Source organism: Penaeus chinensis, chromosome 38 (genome assembly GCF_019202785.1).
Source record: "Penaeus chinensis breed Huanghai No. 1 chromosome 38, ASM1920278v2, whole genome shotgun sequence".
Taxonomy (NCBI): domain Eukaryota; kingdom Metazoa; phylum Arthropoda; class Malacostraca; order Decapoda; family Penaeidae; genus Penaeus; species Penaeus chinensis.
In genome coordinates, this window is record NC_061856.1 from 2076775 (window position 1) to 2091774 (window position 15000).

Sequence of the window (15000 nt, forward strand, 5' to 3'; positions counted from 1 at the left end):
AGTTTTGTCTACAGGCAGGCAATCATCAAATGATAATAGCTAAATATTAGTTTACCCTGATTTTTTTTTTTTGTCCGAAGGAAGCCAAAAGAGAGCGAGAAAGAAAAAAATAGTAGTGATCAACTGGATACTGTTAGATTTTGGTATTCCCATGGGGCATAAGGATAGTCATTTTGCAAGCCCTTGCTCTGGTAAAGGCCAGCAAACCTTCATCACATGAATTATGGTGAGGTATAGCTTGGATTGGTTCATTATTTGGCAAGAGATTTAAAGACTATTTTACCAAAATTTCTATGGTAAAGGTTTATTTGCTTTTGTTAGTGCACCAACGGGTGCAAGGGCCACAATGATTCTTAAAAATGTTTAGACTAGCAATCTCTCCCTCCCTCTCCCTCTCCCTCTCCCTCTCCCTCTCCCTCTCCCTCTCCCTCTCCCTCTCCCTCTCCCTCTCCCTCTCCCTCTCCCTCTCCCTCTCCCTCTCCCTCTCCCTCTCCCTCTCTCTCTCTCTCTCTCTCTCTCTCTCTCTCTCTCTCTCTCTCTCTCTCTCTCTCTCTCTCTCTCTCTCTCAGTCTTTATAGGAATCCTGAGATCGATAAGTCTTATGTGAAAACAGCTTACATTTTTTTTCCTTTTTTCAGTTTGATGAAGAGGAAAGAATAGCAAGGAAGCAAGAAAATGAAGATGCAATCTTTGCCCAGAACTTAGCATCACAGTCACATGATATGTCTGAGAGTGATGAGGATGTGGTGGAAGTGAACAGGAATGAGGAAGTGCCAGTGCGGGAATTAGTAGATTTAGACAGTGATGTTGAAGATGCTGAAAAAGAAGAAGGGTCTTCCTTGCAGATGATCGGTATGTTTTACTGTTATACAGATAAATAGGTAGATAGATAAATGTGTATATAAATTTTTCTACCTTTATGAAAGCCTTGTTTTTGAGTTTGTTGTACAAGTAGAATGTCAGATTTAGAAATAACCATATAGCTTTTAGGAATTATACACTGACATTATCATTTATGAATAGGCATATCATTTTATACACTGACATTGTCATTTATATATAGATAGATTATAAAATTTAGTGTGTATACTAGGTATATTAACATATATTGATAAAGATGAATTAGACATCGAAGCCATTATGAATCAATGATAATAGCAGTCTCGTATTGAGTAGTTGATTTTTTGTTGTTGTTGTTGAGAATTGCAGATGCATATCTCTTTGTATTCTCTTTGGTCCTTTTAATATGTATTCAGCTGGAGTTGTTTCTAGTAACTTTTTGAAATATATTTCTCTTGCCAGTGGTGTAGAGTAGACATTTCTGAAACGTTTGCTGGTCTCTTCTCATAGGTTCAATGTCCAAGACCGTTCCTCAGCACACCATATCAGACGATGAAACAGACATTGAGGATATCGAAGCTGAATCTAATGCTACAGAGAAGCTACAAAATTCTCCAAGTAAAGGTTTAAAATGATAGACTGTTTGATTGCATTGACAAAGAATATTTGCATATTGCTGTTATATTTTCAGTTTTTGTCTATGGGCATGATAAAGATTTCATCATTCAGTGTAATGTAATCATAACAATCATAACATATTCACTTTTTTTATTATTATTATCTAGGAGTGTTCATATTTTATCTCCTTTGTCAGTCGCTCTTTTGGTGTTATACAAGGTTTTCAACTTACTTTTGTGTCCTATGTTTATTTCACAAAACTGAAATCAAATTTTCTCTTCCTTATCATTGGCTGCATCAGTTTTAAATGTCTGTTTTATGCAGTTTCAAGTAATTGTTATCATTTCATTTTTATTGAGTATGTGAATACCTGGAACAAGTCAAACGATTGATTATTAAGATTTTATATTACAGAGTCTTCACCAAAGAAAGCAGCGGTACCTGAGCACACCTTATCAGATGATGAAACAGATATAGAAGACTTGGAATCACCGACTGAAGTGCCAAATAAGCCCGACTCAGATTCAACAGTTACAGAGAAGCAAACAGGTGGTAAAACTATCTCTTTATAAGAGGACTAGAATGTGTGTAATACATTATAGATAGATAGAGGATAGATGTCTGTAGATAGATAGAAGTGGGTAAATAGATTTAATAGACATACAGACAGACAGACATAAATATTACAGGTCATGCTAAAATTCACACATACAGAGAGGGAGGGAGAGAGGGGGAGAGAGGGAGGGAGAGAGGGAGAGAGGGGGAGAGAGGGAGGGAGAGAGGGGGAGAGAGGGGGAGGGAGGGAGGGAGAGAGGGAGGGAGAGAGGGGGAGAGAGGAAGGGAGATAGGAAGGGAGGGAGAGAAGGAGAGAGGGGGAGAAAGGGAGGGAGAGATGGAGGGAGAGAGGAAGGGAGAGAGGAAGGGAGGGAGAGAAGGAGAGAGAGAGGGAGAGAGAGAGGGAGAGAGAGAGGGAGGGAGGGAGGGAGGGAGGGAGGGAGAGAGGGAGAGAGGGAGAGAGGGAGAGAGGGAGAGAGGGAGAGAGGGAGAGAGGGAGGGAGGGAGAGAGGGAGAGAGGGAGAGAGGGAGAGAGGGAGAGAGGGAGAGAGGGAGAGAGGGAGAGAGGGAGAGAGGGAGAGAGGGAGAGAGGGAGAGAGGGAGAGAGGGAGAGAGGGAGAGAGAGAGAGGGAGGGAGAGAGAGAGAGAGAGAGGGAGGGAGGGAGGGAGGGAGGGAGGGAGGGAGGGAGGGAGGGAGGGAGAGAGGGAGAGAGAGAGGGAGAGAGAGAGGGAGAGAGAGAGGGAGAGAGAGAGGGAGAGAGAGAGGGAGAGAGAGAGGGAGAGAGAGAGGGAGAGAGAGAGGGAGAGAGAGAGGGAGAGAGAGAGGGAGAGAGAGAGGGAGAGAGGGAGAGAGGGAGAGAGGGAGAGAGAGAGAGAGAGAGAGAGAGAGAGAGAGAGAGAGAGAGAGAGAGAGAGAGAGAGAGAGAGAGAGAGAGAGAGAGAGAGAGAGAGAGAGAGAGAGAGAGAGAGAGAGAGAGAGAAAGAGAGAGAGGGAGGGAGAGAGAAAAGAAAGAAATTTAAATAGATTATTCTTTTTCTTCTTCCTATTACTGTGATATCTGTGTCTGAGATTAATGAAGATTGTAGAGCAAAACTGATGTAGGAATAGGATGCTGAGCATGGAAATGGCGTCCTCCCTGGAGCCGGTGCTCTTCCAGTCACGGCTCGCAGACACGGCATTCCACAACACTAACATTCTATGTATTTCGTTTATGTAATCTACCTCTCCTATTCTATATGTATGTAAAATTTTGGTTTTAAGATTCCCTCCTTCCCCCCAGATTCATTAACAAAGAAGAGGTCGGAGCACAGCGTTTCTGATGATGATACTGATATGGAGGAATTAGTTGTCCGAGCTGAAGTGCCCGAACCCCCTAAGACAGAGACAGAGAATGAGAAGGAACTGTCAGCGTCAGGCAGCCAGTCGACTCCCTTGAGGAAAGGTAAAACATTTTTCTAGCTGATATGAGCATGTAAGTGTAAAGGTTTTCAGTGATAAGTAAAAAAGAATTTCTGCAGTATTTAGGTGCTATATATTTGCAGTGCATTAAATGTCAAACAACATTCATAAGTAAGAGATACACAGGGGAAACAGATAGTGATATATCCTGGACATTTTTATATGAAACAGTTAGAGACTTTTTCCTTATGCTGCTGCAGATGGATCCATGGAACAGGCAAATTCTTCAAAGAAAAGACCTGTATGCAAATTTGGTGCTGATTGTTATCGCAAGAATCCGTGGCACTTGGAGGAGTTTTACCACCCACACTTAGAGGACAAGGATGGTGCTGGAGCTAAGAGGAAGTCAGGTACGGGAAGTCATAACAAAGTGTCGGTAAAAGGAATCATTTAAGGTGAAAGGAGACTGGGAGACAGACCTCAGAAATAAAGCTGTTGATGAAGGGCAATGCTTCTGTGGGTATATCTGCTACAGTAATGTAATTGATATTTGTATGCCTCATTGATTTATAGTTTCAGTTGGTTAATTTTTTTTTTTTTTTTTTTTTTTTTAGTTCTCATATATTCCTTTGCTCTGTTTGACAGAATCATCAAACAGCATTTCAGAGCCGGCAGAAAAACGTAGAAGGGAATCAGATTCAGGGAGCTCTGCGAGGAAGGGTTCATTTTCTAACAAAAAGTAGGTGATGGGCTTTTCCTCTTTGGAATTTACCTCTTTCATTTTTCTCAAGATATTGCCGTTTGAGATATGCCATGCACTCACAGGTACCAAAGACCTGAAGTACCAAAATGAGAGACATTTTCCTTAAAGTTCAGGTGGTTTTGCTGAGAGGTCACTAAAACTTTAGATATGATAGACTACCTGGCACATTCTTAAAGGAGGCAGCCACATTAAAACCCATGAGTCAATGGTGCCTGGCTTACTGAATCTGAATCTACCAGAGGGGCAGTTAAGGCCCTCTCTGAGTGCCTGATGAAATATAAAGTTTTGTAGTTGCAAAAGATGATTTTGCAATTTTACAAAGATCATCAGTAGGAGTCTTGCAAATACAGTAATAATTTTTTCTAAAAAATGGTAATTAATGTTTAGGGAGAGCAATACAAAGAAAGGTTAGTAACCACGTGTCCTTTCACAGCATGCCCTTCCCAGCTCGCCTAGCAGCCAGCAGCCCTTTCAACTTTTTTGTGAACAAGAGTTACAGCGTAAAGGAGACTCATGAAGACCCACTGAGCCTTGTCTTTCCTGACCTCCTCAATCCGAAGCTGGGGGAAATTGTTGAATCTGTACAGGTGGGTGTTGAGATGTATAGGCTAGGAGTGAACCATTAACCCATTGGCACCAGCTGCACACACTGTCTGCTGTAGTATTGCTTTTTCTTTATCATTTATACATAGGTGGCTTCATAGGAACTTAGTCACCTATTAGGCAGTTTAAGGCCTACCTCAGTGTACCTGTTTCCCCCATTCCTTGATTTTTTGGGTTAAAAGTTTTAATTCCGGATATTCTTGTCATTCTTAATGTTCCTAATCTCATTATTAACATTATCATTATTATTATGTTATTATCAAAAATACTAGTAATGAAAATTAAAAAATGACTATTCTTCCCAAAGATTCAAGGAAGGAAGTAAACATGTCAGGTCAGGAAGACCTAGTAATTGACACCTTGGTGACTAACCCTAGGCGGGTCCAGAGTCATCTGTGTTTAAACAAAATTACAGGGTAGACATACATGCCTTCCCGGTGTCAATGAGTTAAAGAGAAAGCCTTTCTCATGAAGGAATAGTTAGTGCTGAGGCTTAGTAAAACGATTTGATTATAATGATTTTTACTCTTCTTTTTTTATTCTGTATTGAAAATTCTGAATAAAAAAGAAACTTCTTGAACTTGAGTACTTGAAATATACATGACTTATAGATGCCACATGTCATCATTTGTTTTGACATCATGAAAGTAATATTGTGGTGTATATCTAATGAACTATCAATATAAGTTTTCCAAGTTGTAAGAGGGACGACAATCTTGTATTTTCAGCTTAATTTCATGGTGGATTTAGAATTCCTGATGACCAATTATAAGGCTGGGAAAATAGAGAGCAAACCTCTGCTTGTGATGTATGGCCAGATGGAGGGCAACCCCAAGGACTACCCAGCTGTAACATGCACAAAGGTTAGTCTACTGTAGTTACTTTGATAGTGTGTGTGTGTGTCTGTCTGTCTGTCTGTCTGTCTGTTTGTCTGTCTGTCTGTCTTCCTCTCCTTAATCATAATTTTATGTAACAGACACAAAAAAGTCCTTGGATAACAGTCAGGTGATCATCTAATGTTAACTTTTCTGTGTTCATTAGAAATAAGAGACTTTGGGAAACTTGTCCAACTGATTTCATACTATGAACAGTGCTTTCCCCTTTTATTATTATTTTTCCTTCTTCTTCTTCCCCCACTGTATGCTTTTATAAAAATATTAAGATCTACATGTATTTAGCTTTACCATATTTTAAGACACTGATAGTAATAAAATCCCTAAACTTTCTTGCAGGTAAACCTACCTTTCCAGTATGGAACTCACCACACCAAGATGATGATATTCGAGTACACAGACAGCTTGCGGGTAGTCATCCACACGGCCAACCTCGTACCCAGTGACTGGTATGAGAAGACTCAAGGCTACTGGATATCGCCTGCTTTTCCTCTGCTGGGTATGGGTTTGTCTGAATGTAAAAGGAAACACAGCCACAACGTGGAAAGAAGTTGAATGTAATGTTTCAAACTCCCCAGTAGTTCCTCTTTAGATGAAACCTAACCAAAAGGGATAATTTTTTTTATATTGTGGTTGTTTCCTCTTATCTTTGTGTACACATTACTGTGTTTGTTTACACTCACTTTGAATGTACATGTTAAAATACAAAAGATAGAGTGTATTTTTGGCATATGGGAAAAATATGATTTTTGGAATGTTCAGTGTTGGGTGGAGTTTGATCTATATTAATGATTATAACTTAATTTTATCACTTCTTAACTTTTTTTTTTTTTTTTTTTTTTTTTTTTAACATACAATTTGCCTTGGCACTGTTCCTCTTTTATTGTTAGATAACTGGATTTCAGCATGTTTATTTATCAAACTGTATTACAGAGGAAGGAAAGGCAGGGTTGTTGGATGGAGAATCGCCAACACGCTTCAAACGCGATTTGGTGGACTACCTCACTTCATACAAAGCCCCAGATCTTACAAGATGGTCACACATCATTAAGAAATATGACTTTACCAGCTGCAAGTAAGTCTTGTTAATGTTTTCATGTTAGGAAGATTCAGAGGGATTCCAAACCAGCTTGTTAGTTTATATTTAAGGGGATTTGAAGAAAGTATTTAGTTATGGATATCCTGTATGTTTCTTTAAAATATGTATAATGTACAGTACATTTAAATAACAGATATTGATTCTGATTAAGTTCATTACTGGATAGTACAGACGACATAACTATGCAATCAGTTATTGATACCGAATATTAAGGAAAAAAACTGTCAAACATACTGTATAACATGTATTTCCATTATATACATGCCTTACCATACAATAACAAAAAGCTTATACAATCATTGTTCTAAAATCTTGATAAAAAATTAACAAGTATACCATGTCTTATCAGTGCGGTGTTCGTGGGCAGCAGTCCAGGCTACCACGCGGGAGAACACAAGGACAAGTGGGGTCACATGAAAGCGCGCAGGGCCATTCGGCAGCATGGCGGTTCTTGGACCTCTTCTGTGCCCATCATTGCTCAGTGTTCGTCTATAGGTAAGATTGGTGTATATTCTCTGATCAACGATGGTATTGATTTTTTTACTGGCTACTTGTATGTACTGTTTTTGCTTAGGTTTGTTTCCAGGTGAAAGTTTTTGGGTTTGTTATTTGTATATTCAAGTGATAGGTACAATATATGTTTATTTTTAGATCAAGTAAGTTCTTATTATCTTCATTTTTGTCTGAAATATGAAGTTCAAATAAGTTTCGTGATTTACATTCCTGATTCATGTTTCCCAAACCATCGAGCTATTTCTTTTCTGTGACTCCTTTTTCTGTGCATTAAAGGGAGTTTGGGGAAAGACGCCAAGTCCTGGCTTAGTGGAGAGCTAGGGATGAGCTTGACAGGAGCGCCTGGTGTCTGTGCAAGCGCTCCGAAGGTACGTTGTTTATCGGGTTTTGATCACCTGTAAATGCTGTTTGTTAATACTGTTTTTTCTCTCTTCCTCTTCTTCTTCTTTTTCTTCTTCTTCTTTTACTTACTCTTTCCTTTTTTTTTTTCCCATTTTCTTTTTCTTTTTCTTTCTTTTTTTTCTTTCTTTTCTACTCTCTCTCTTCTCCTTCTTCTTCTTCTTCTTCTTCTTCTTCTTCTTCTTTTCTCTCTTCTTCTTCTTTTTCTTCTTCTTCTTTTACTTACTCTTTCCTTTTCTTTTTTTCCTTTTTCTTTTTCTTTTTTTCTTTTTTTTTCTTTCTTTTCTACTCTCTCTTCTTCTTCTTCTTCTTCTTCTTCTTCTTCTTCTTTTTTATTTTTTGACACACATGAAACCTCCATACAGTTTGTATTGAAATGAGATAAACCTTATACCCCAATTATTTAAATCCACATAGATTACTTTTCCTCCTCAAATCCAGGTGAATGTGATCTACCCGAGCGAAGATGACGTGTGCAACAGCAGTGAAGGTTGGATGGGGGGTTCATGTCTCCCTTATAACTCTGGGACGCACGCCAAACAGACCTGGCTTACCGAGTGTATGCAGTAAGTCTTTGTCGAAGGGAACTGCAGTGTCATCTGGATTAGTTTTGCGGCATTTTTCGTCCATAGTGTTATGCTTAATGGGTATAAGGGGATGTATAAATAGTTTATTTTGTGAGTATTATCATGTAGATTATGTAATGATGATTGTACTGTCAGGTGTGATGGAAGGTTTATTTTTAGGGGGTTATTGTGGCTTGCATTGTTATGGTAGAATACAGAGTAAATTGAAGTCTTGTATATACAGTAAATCTGCCATTTATATTGTGAGTAGGGATTCATACAAATCAGGTTTTCAGGTATATTCACATGACGATTAGAGGAAAAAGATGGTATAACTTGTTTTATTTACCAATTCTATTCCATTAGAATTGTAATGGTAGTATTTAATGCCAGCTCATAAAAAAACTCACCTCCTTCCTCACAAATTAAGACTTTGTCTCATAATTATCATTCATTTTTTATTACATACTAAGTGTTTCTATAATAGGTTATTAAAGTTTTGAAAATATCTTTCTCTTTAGCCTTGCATATGTTAAAAAATCTTCCCCTACTGCTGGGTCATATGACTGGTACAGTTATTTTATGAAAGACAATTAACAATTCTGAACAGGGAATAGCATTCTTTTATAATTCCTTGGTGGTTTATCTAAAGAATATGTATCTTTGCCTTCACAGCTGTTGGCGCAGTGACAGGAGAAAAAGAACACGAGTCATGCCACATATCAAGACCTACACCCGCTTGAACAAGAGCCAGTCTGCTGCGCAATTTTTCCTCCTAACCTCAGCCAACATCTCAAAAGCTGCCTGGGGTACACTCCAGAAGCAGAACACGCAGTTGTTTATTAGATCATACGAAGCTGGAATCTTACTTCTACCTAAGTTCCTTGTGAGTACATGTTAGGATATGTTTATTCAGTAGGAATGTCCTTATTTAGTTAACTTTATATGTATTACGACCTTTCTATTTTCATTTCTTTAAGTACCATCCCCCTTGACTCAAAATGCACCACTGAGCACTGCTGTTAAAGAGTTTCAGAAACAAGATTCAAAACTGGCAGCTCACAATTTAGCAACACAGAGTGGTGAACTTGGAGGTGAAGGGGACAATGCATTTGATTTGCATATGTGATTATGCTTTACTCTGATGGTTATGTGTAAGGATATATGTTCTTACTTCTCAATAGCTTTTGAAGGAGCAGTATGTGTTTCTTTATTATGCATGAAAAAGCCATGCATCTATACCAGTGTTTTCAGAAATTGACGTTCTCAGGACACATACTTGATCTTTTTTTTTTTTTTTCCTGGCTCCCCTATCAACACCCCTTTTACACCCCTTAAACCTGTTTATTAAATTTCACCAACAATTTTTTCTAAATCTGTATGGTCATTTGTTTTCCAGACCGACACATCCGAAATCCCATTAAGTGCTAAGGACCTTTCACTGCCTTACGACGTTCCACTGACTCCCTACCCAAGCGGTGCGATCCCCTGGTTCATGAACACAAACAAGACCCGGCCGGACGTCTTTGGCCGAACTTACCCTTGAGACATGTTCTGCATTTCTCTAAATCTTTATCAATATTAATGTTTGATGTATCAAGTTAGTGGAAATGTTGAGTTTTTTTTTTTTTTTTTTTTTTTTTTTCAATCATAATCTTGTTATTAATTTTACCTCATTACTTTTATGATCTGATGTAAAAGATTTTACTTTGAGAGAGTGCTAGTAGTCTTTTAATGACATTGGAGAAAAGACACGATATCTATAATGTATTTTTATAACTTCTGTGTAGTTCTAATCCATTTATAAAGTTTTTAACCATCTGAAAAAGTTGTTAAAATTGCAAGCATGTAGCTTTGCATTAAGTGGCTTGCTGATGTTGTTAGATTATTATTGGGAGTTGCCAGCATAAGCTAAATTTATCATTCTCTGTTGACTCTTGCACTAAAAAGGGGAGGTGTTCTTATGAGAATCAGTATACTTTGAACTTACAGGAAATGTTTGTTTAAGAACACCTCTTCAAACACTTCACATTGTCATATATATATATATATATATATATATATATATATATATATATATATATATATATATATATATATATATATATATATAAATATATATATATAGTGGGGCTTGGGGGAAAGCCCCCTGGTAAGGAATTATTTATGTTCATGTGGATTCTCAGTTAATAATTGTACTAGACATTAAAGGTCATATAGCATTTTGATAAATGTGGACAGGAGAAGGGAATGAAGAAGAGAAGGAAAAGGAAAGGGGGAGAAGAAAAGACCATGCAAAATTAGTTGAGGCGAGGTCTGAGGACCAAGGTAGCGCTGATCCCTGGCATTGGGCCTCAGTCTACTAACCCCCCCCCCCAAGACAGCAACAAACAAGGCATTGAGGGGTTGTCATGTAATAAAGTACTTTCTTTAAAAAAGAAAGAAAAAAAAAATCAAATGTTTTCTAATCATGACAATACTGGAATTGAAACTCTTGAGGTCTTATTGTATGATAATGAGATGAGTTGACATGTTAGCGTCAGGGTATGACTGTAGTCAGCAGATGCCGGGTTTAGTTTGCCCTTTTTACTCTCCACTGATGTGTTTGCTCCTATTATCCTTTTTACAGCTTTGTATATCTGTCTGTCTGTGTTGGTAGTTCCAGGGGACCTTCTCTTGCACCACCACGTATGTATTTTATTCATTCCTGCCTCTTAGAAATCAAACCATCTGTAAAAGCAATGTATTATCCACAAATGTGCCCCAGCCACAAGAAAGGGGCAAGATACTGGAAGTCAGGCATCAAAGGTTTTGGCAAATGGACATGGTATCAATTTCTCTATCCCTAAGAGCTATGAGCATATGAAACAGGGTTGTAAAATGTCCAGAGAAGCTCCTAAAGATTCCCATGGTTCAGCTGTGGTTGAAGAAATGTGCCAGTTGACTATGACTGATTTAAAAAGAGGAGCTATACTCTGGAGTACTTGTAGAAGACGGAGATGCATAACATGTTCCAACTCATTCCAGGTCATCATTATATGCTCTCTTTTCCGTATTTCTCTCACTTTTAAGCACCATCTAATTCCTAGAAAGTCTGTTGCATCATGGAGATTATATTGAATTACCAACCTCACTAAGTGCATATATTACTATTTAGGGAATTAATTACAAAGTTTATATTTTTTGTAGTTGGATATGATGTTCTTTTCCACATGTATGCTATATTGATGTTATGTTTGTCAGATTTTACATGTACCTTCCCAGTGGTTATATCAGTGCTCAGTAACAGTGCTCTTTCATTCCTTTGTAGTTAGAGACGTGATTCATGTTTTTCTTGTTATAATAATATCAACAGTTACACAAGTGTACTAAGCTGCCTTCTTGGTCAAGTATTTTTACGGCATTCAAAAATATTGATGAAACTTGAGACATATTTTTGTACTATGAATAAATGGAAATGTTTTTACATGTACATAGCTCAAGTTACCTGAATATTGCTGGGTCTTTGAATATATATCAAGTGTACAGTAGTAGAGACACTATCAGGGGATCAAAGGGAGACACTGCTAATTCTTTCACAGGCAATGATGATTTACAGTCTGTGATCATCTTGGAAGTTTGTTACGTATTTTTATGCTATTATAACAACACGAAAGAGTATTTGGAGCACGCCGAGATGTGCCATCAAGAGGAATGTTGCTGTAATTGGAACCAAAATGGGTTGTTGGGCAGGCTGGGGCGTCTTTGAGACCAGGGTTGTGTTTGGCAAGTGGAGAGAGGAATGAAAAGGAAAACTTTTCTTAGTTTGCTTAGTATAATCAAAGTCAGTCTGTACCAAACCTTGAGCCTCTTTTGTGCACACTTGGTCTTGTGCCTATAGTCAGGAGCACAGGAAGGCTGACCAATTATTACACTATTACAACAACACAAAAAAACTAAATTTAAAAACAGTGTTCTCAAGCAACACATCAGTCTAGTGTATAGCCACTAAAGAGGTGAACCGCAGCTATTAGGATAAATGTGCTCTATTTTAATTTTAAGAATTATTTTTTAACTTATTTTTAATGCTCTGATTCAGGAACATATTGCTCTGGAAATGTGTAAGCTAGGCAAAACATTATATATTTCTGAAATCAAGTGATCATGAATGTAGACTGTTTCTCTTAAATCAAATGTTTATAAATTGAATCTGTACATATATGCATTTTCTCTACACTCAGGGCTTTCTTTTATAATCATTCATCAATTTCCTTTTTTATCGAGCAGCTGACTAGCAGCTCACATCGTCCCTACTTGAATATATTGCTTTTATTTTGATGTAATAATGTGTCACAATCTCACACTACACTACATGCTCATCGTTGTTTCTACTTTCACCCTATAAAGATGATAATGAGATAGTGAAAGTATTAGGTATAATTAAGGGCCAAGAGAGGCTTTGAACTTCCAAACGCTAAAGCAGTCATCAGGTATGCTTTAACCCACTAACCTGCAGAGTAATTTAGGAATAAAATGTAACAAAAAAGAAAAATCAAGGCCTAAAGAAAAAAAATGAAAGAAAAATATTGTTACTATTATTATTATTATTATTATTATTATTATTATTATTATTATTATAATAATAATATAACAATCCTCCCTGACCTGGCCTCGAACCTAGGTCACTCCAGGTATGAGACCGGAGGGCCAGTACTAAACCAACCATGCCACACGACCCACTAAAAGGAGTGTGCAACTAGGATCTAACTAGCTTCCATAGACATTACCTATCTACTCATACCTGAGTAATGATAGCGAGGTTTTACACACACTCCAAGTGGGCACTCGGTGGAAATTGATTTAGAAATTCGAAGCCGAAGTCAGATACTGAGGTATATATATGAAAGATGGAATAATGCAATACCGCATTGATATAGGTATATAACAATCCTCCCTGACCTGGCCTCGAATGTAGGTCACTCCGGGTATGAGACCGGAGGGCCAGTACTAAACCAACCATGCCACACGACCCACTAAAAGGAGAGTGCAACTAGGATCTAACTAGCTTCCATAGACATTACCTATCTACTCATACATTATTACTTATTTTCTTATTTTTTAAATGACCACTTTTGACAAATGCTCACAACTGCAGAGTTTTGATGTTTAAACATAACAAATACTAATAAGTAATCCATTTGGAAGATGATTATGGTATATAAGGAAAAAAGGAATTGTAGAATACACATATTTTTGAAGTTTTCCAAATATGTTAATATTAGCCAATCAGCATTTCTCTAAGCTAGCGTAAAAGGATGTATATATTATCTTATCATCTGAATCTTCTCTATTTATACAGTTCTGTGTATTCATTTATTTGGAGACTGGTCAACTTGGAAATGTGAATATTTACACGTTTACAATGAGTATGGGGTAAGCGGAGCTAATAATTAGATCATGATGATTTACACACAAGAGAAATCACCCGTTCTCGCAATTTTCCTTCCTCCCATCTTTATCTCGGTTCCTCCATATACTTTTATCTTGACAGAATTTCCTCGTCCCTTTTCGTCTCTCCCGCGTTTATCTTTTCCGAGCACTGCCACTCAGATGTCCATGCCGAGGGTGACCTGGTAGGTGGCCTCCTCCTCGCGCCGCACCGTCGCCAGGATCTTCGCCCGGAAGCCCGTCTCGGCTTTGCGGTACTCTTCGGCCTCGATGAGGTAGGTGAGGCCGTCGAGACCCCGCGTGACGTGGCCGAGGTGGAAGGCGGAGACGTCGCTGATGTCCCTCAAGGCCACGCTCAGGACGGGTCTGCCTCTGAATTGGTGGTCGAGCATGACGTCCCCTTTGTTGACCTTCCTGCAGCCGACGGAAGGGAAGCCCCGCCCCCCGTCCACTATAGTCACGTCGGGGAGGCTGACTTTGACGATCCGCTGCACGCCGGTCCCTGCCTCTCTGCCCCCTTGACCTCCCTCTACGACCATGTACGACCCCACCACCCGGGACTTGTGACGCCCCCCCATCATGAACTGTTTCTCAACGAAGTTGAGCGCGTCGTCGGCGAAGGAGAAGCCGGCCCGCAGCGTCTGGGTCGAGGGCGCGGCCGCGTGGTGGCGCCGCGTCAGGTACTCGCGGACGTGGTTGCTGGAGGGCTCCACCACCAGCGTCACCTCCGTGTTGCGCAGGTCGCTGATCTGGAGGAAGTACCTGCAGCCGCGAGAGAGAAGAGGAGTTCCTCTTGAAATCCAGCGGACCAAATAGGGAGAGCAAAAGCAAGAGAGTGAGAAAAAAAAGGGAAAGATGATAAAACAGAAAAGATGAGGGCAGAAGAATGCGGTTCGGAAAGAATGAAGTTGTACGTACATACATGCAGAGTGAATCCAAAATTCCAACCCTTATCATTACACAGGAAAGGGGTAGATATTGCGCACCTTATCTCCGGGTTGAAGATGACGTAGGGCAGGAGATTGTTTAGCACCATCTGGCGGGCATTGTGGGGGAAGGACTTGTCGCGCCCCCGGGGACTTGGACTCCTGGGACCGGTCTGTTTGAAATGAGGTCACTATTTAAGGGGGATGTAGTCATTTATTAATTTTAATGATGACGATTAAGAGACGTATTTTTGCATAATAATTTCTTGTAGAGAGAAGAATACGTGTAGATAATTTAAAATGATTAGTTTTATGTATAGAACTAATCACATCAAAGCTATGACGTGAAAACCATGTATCTGGGAGACAAGGATGCTTGTAGATCATATTAACTGATTA

At 39.0% G+C, this 15000-nt stretch overlaps 2 protein-coding genes across 7 annotated transcripts in view; one reads left to right on the forward strand and one right to left on the reverse strand.

Annotated features, from left to right (window-relative positions):
• The window catches only part of LOC125046073 (probable tyrosyl-DNA phosphodiesterase), a 13346-nt gene extending 740 nt beyond the window's left edge, over positions 1-12606 (forward strand). The window contains exons 2-16 of one of the 4 annotated variants that reach the window (XM_047643696.1): positions 639-852; positions 1351-1464; positions 1873-2007; positions 3294-3455; positions 3673-3822; positions 4058-4151; positions 4609-4762; positions 5507-5641; positions 6011-6170; positions 6605-6746; positions 7120-7265; positions 7560-7651; positions 8124-8248; positions 8924-9134; positions 9648-12606. In XM_047643696.1, coding sequence (XP_047499652.1) covers positions 639-852; positions 1351-1464; positions 1873-2007; positions 3294-3455; positions 3673-3822; positions 4058-4151; positions 4609-4762; positions 5507-5641; positions 6011-6170; positions 6605-6746; positions 7120-7265; positions 7560-7651; positions 8124-8248; positions 8924-9134; positions 9648-9794 — 2181 coding nt within the window. In that variant the 3' untranslated portion in view covers positions 9795-12606. Of the gene's footprint in view, positions 1-638; positions 853-1350; positions 1465-1872; positions 2008-3293; positions 3456-3672; positions 3823-4057; positions 4152-4608; positions 4763-5506; positions 5642-6010; positions 6171-6604; positions 6747-7119; positions 7266-7559; positions 7652-8123; positions 8249-8923 lie in introns of all 4 variants that reach the window. The other 3 variants (XM_047643697.1, XM_047643698.1, XM_047643699.1) reach the window with 3 other exon arrangements.
• Positions 12607-13225: 619 nt separating this feature from the next.
• LOC125046013 overlaps positions 13226-15000 on the reverse strand; it is a 10367-nt gene continuing 8592 nt past the window's right edge. For all 3 annotated transcript variants that reach the window (XM_047643601.1, XM_047643602.1, XM_047643603.1), the window contains exons 6-7: positions 14662-14774; positions 13226-14437 (exon numbers count right to left, since the gene is read on the reverse strand). In XM_047643601.1, coding sequence (XP_047499557.1) covers positions 13834-14437; positions 14662-14774 — 717 coding nt within the window. In that variant the 3' untranslated portion in view covers positions 13226-13833. The remainder of the gene's footprint in view (positions 14438-14661; positions 14775-15000) is intronic.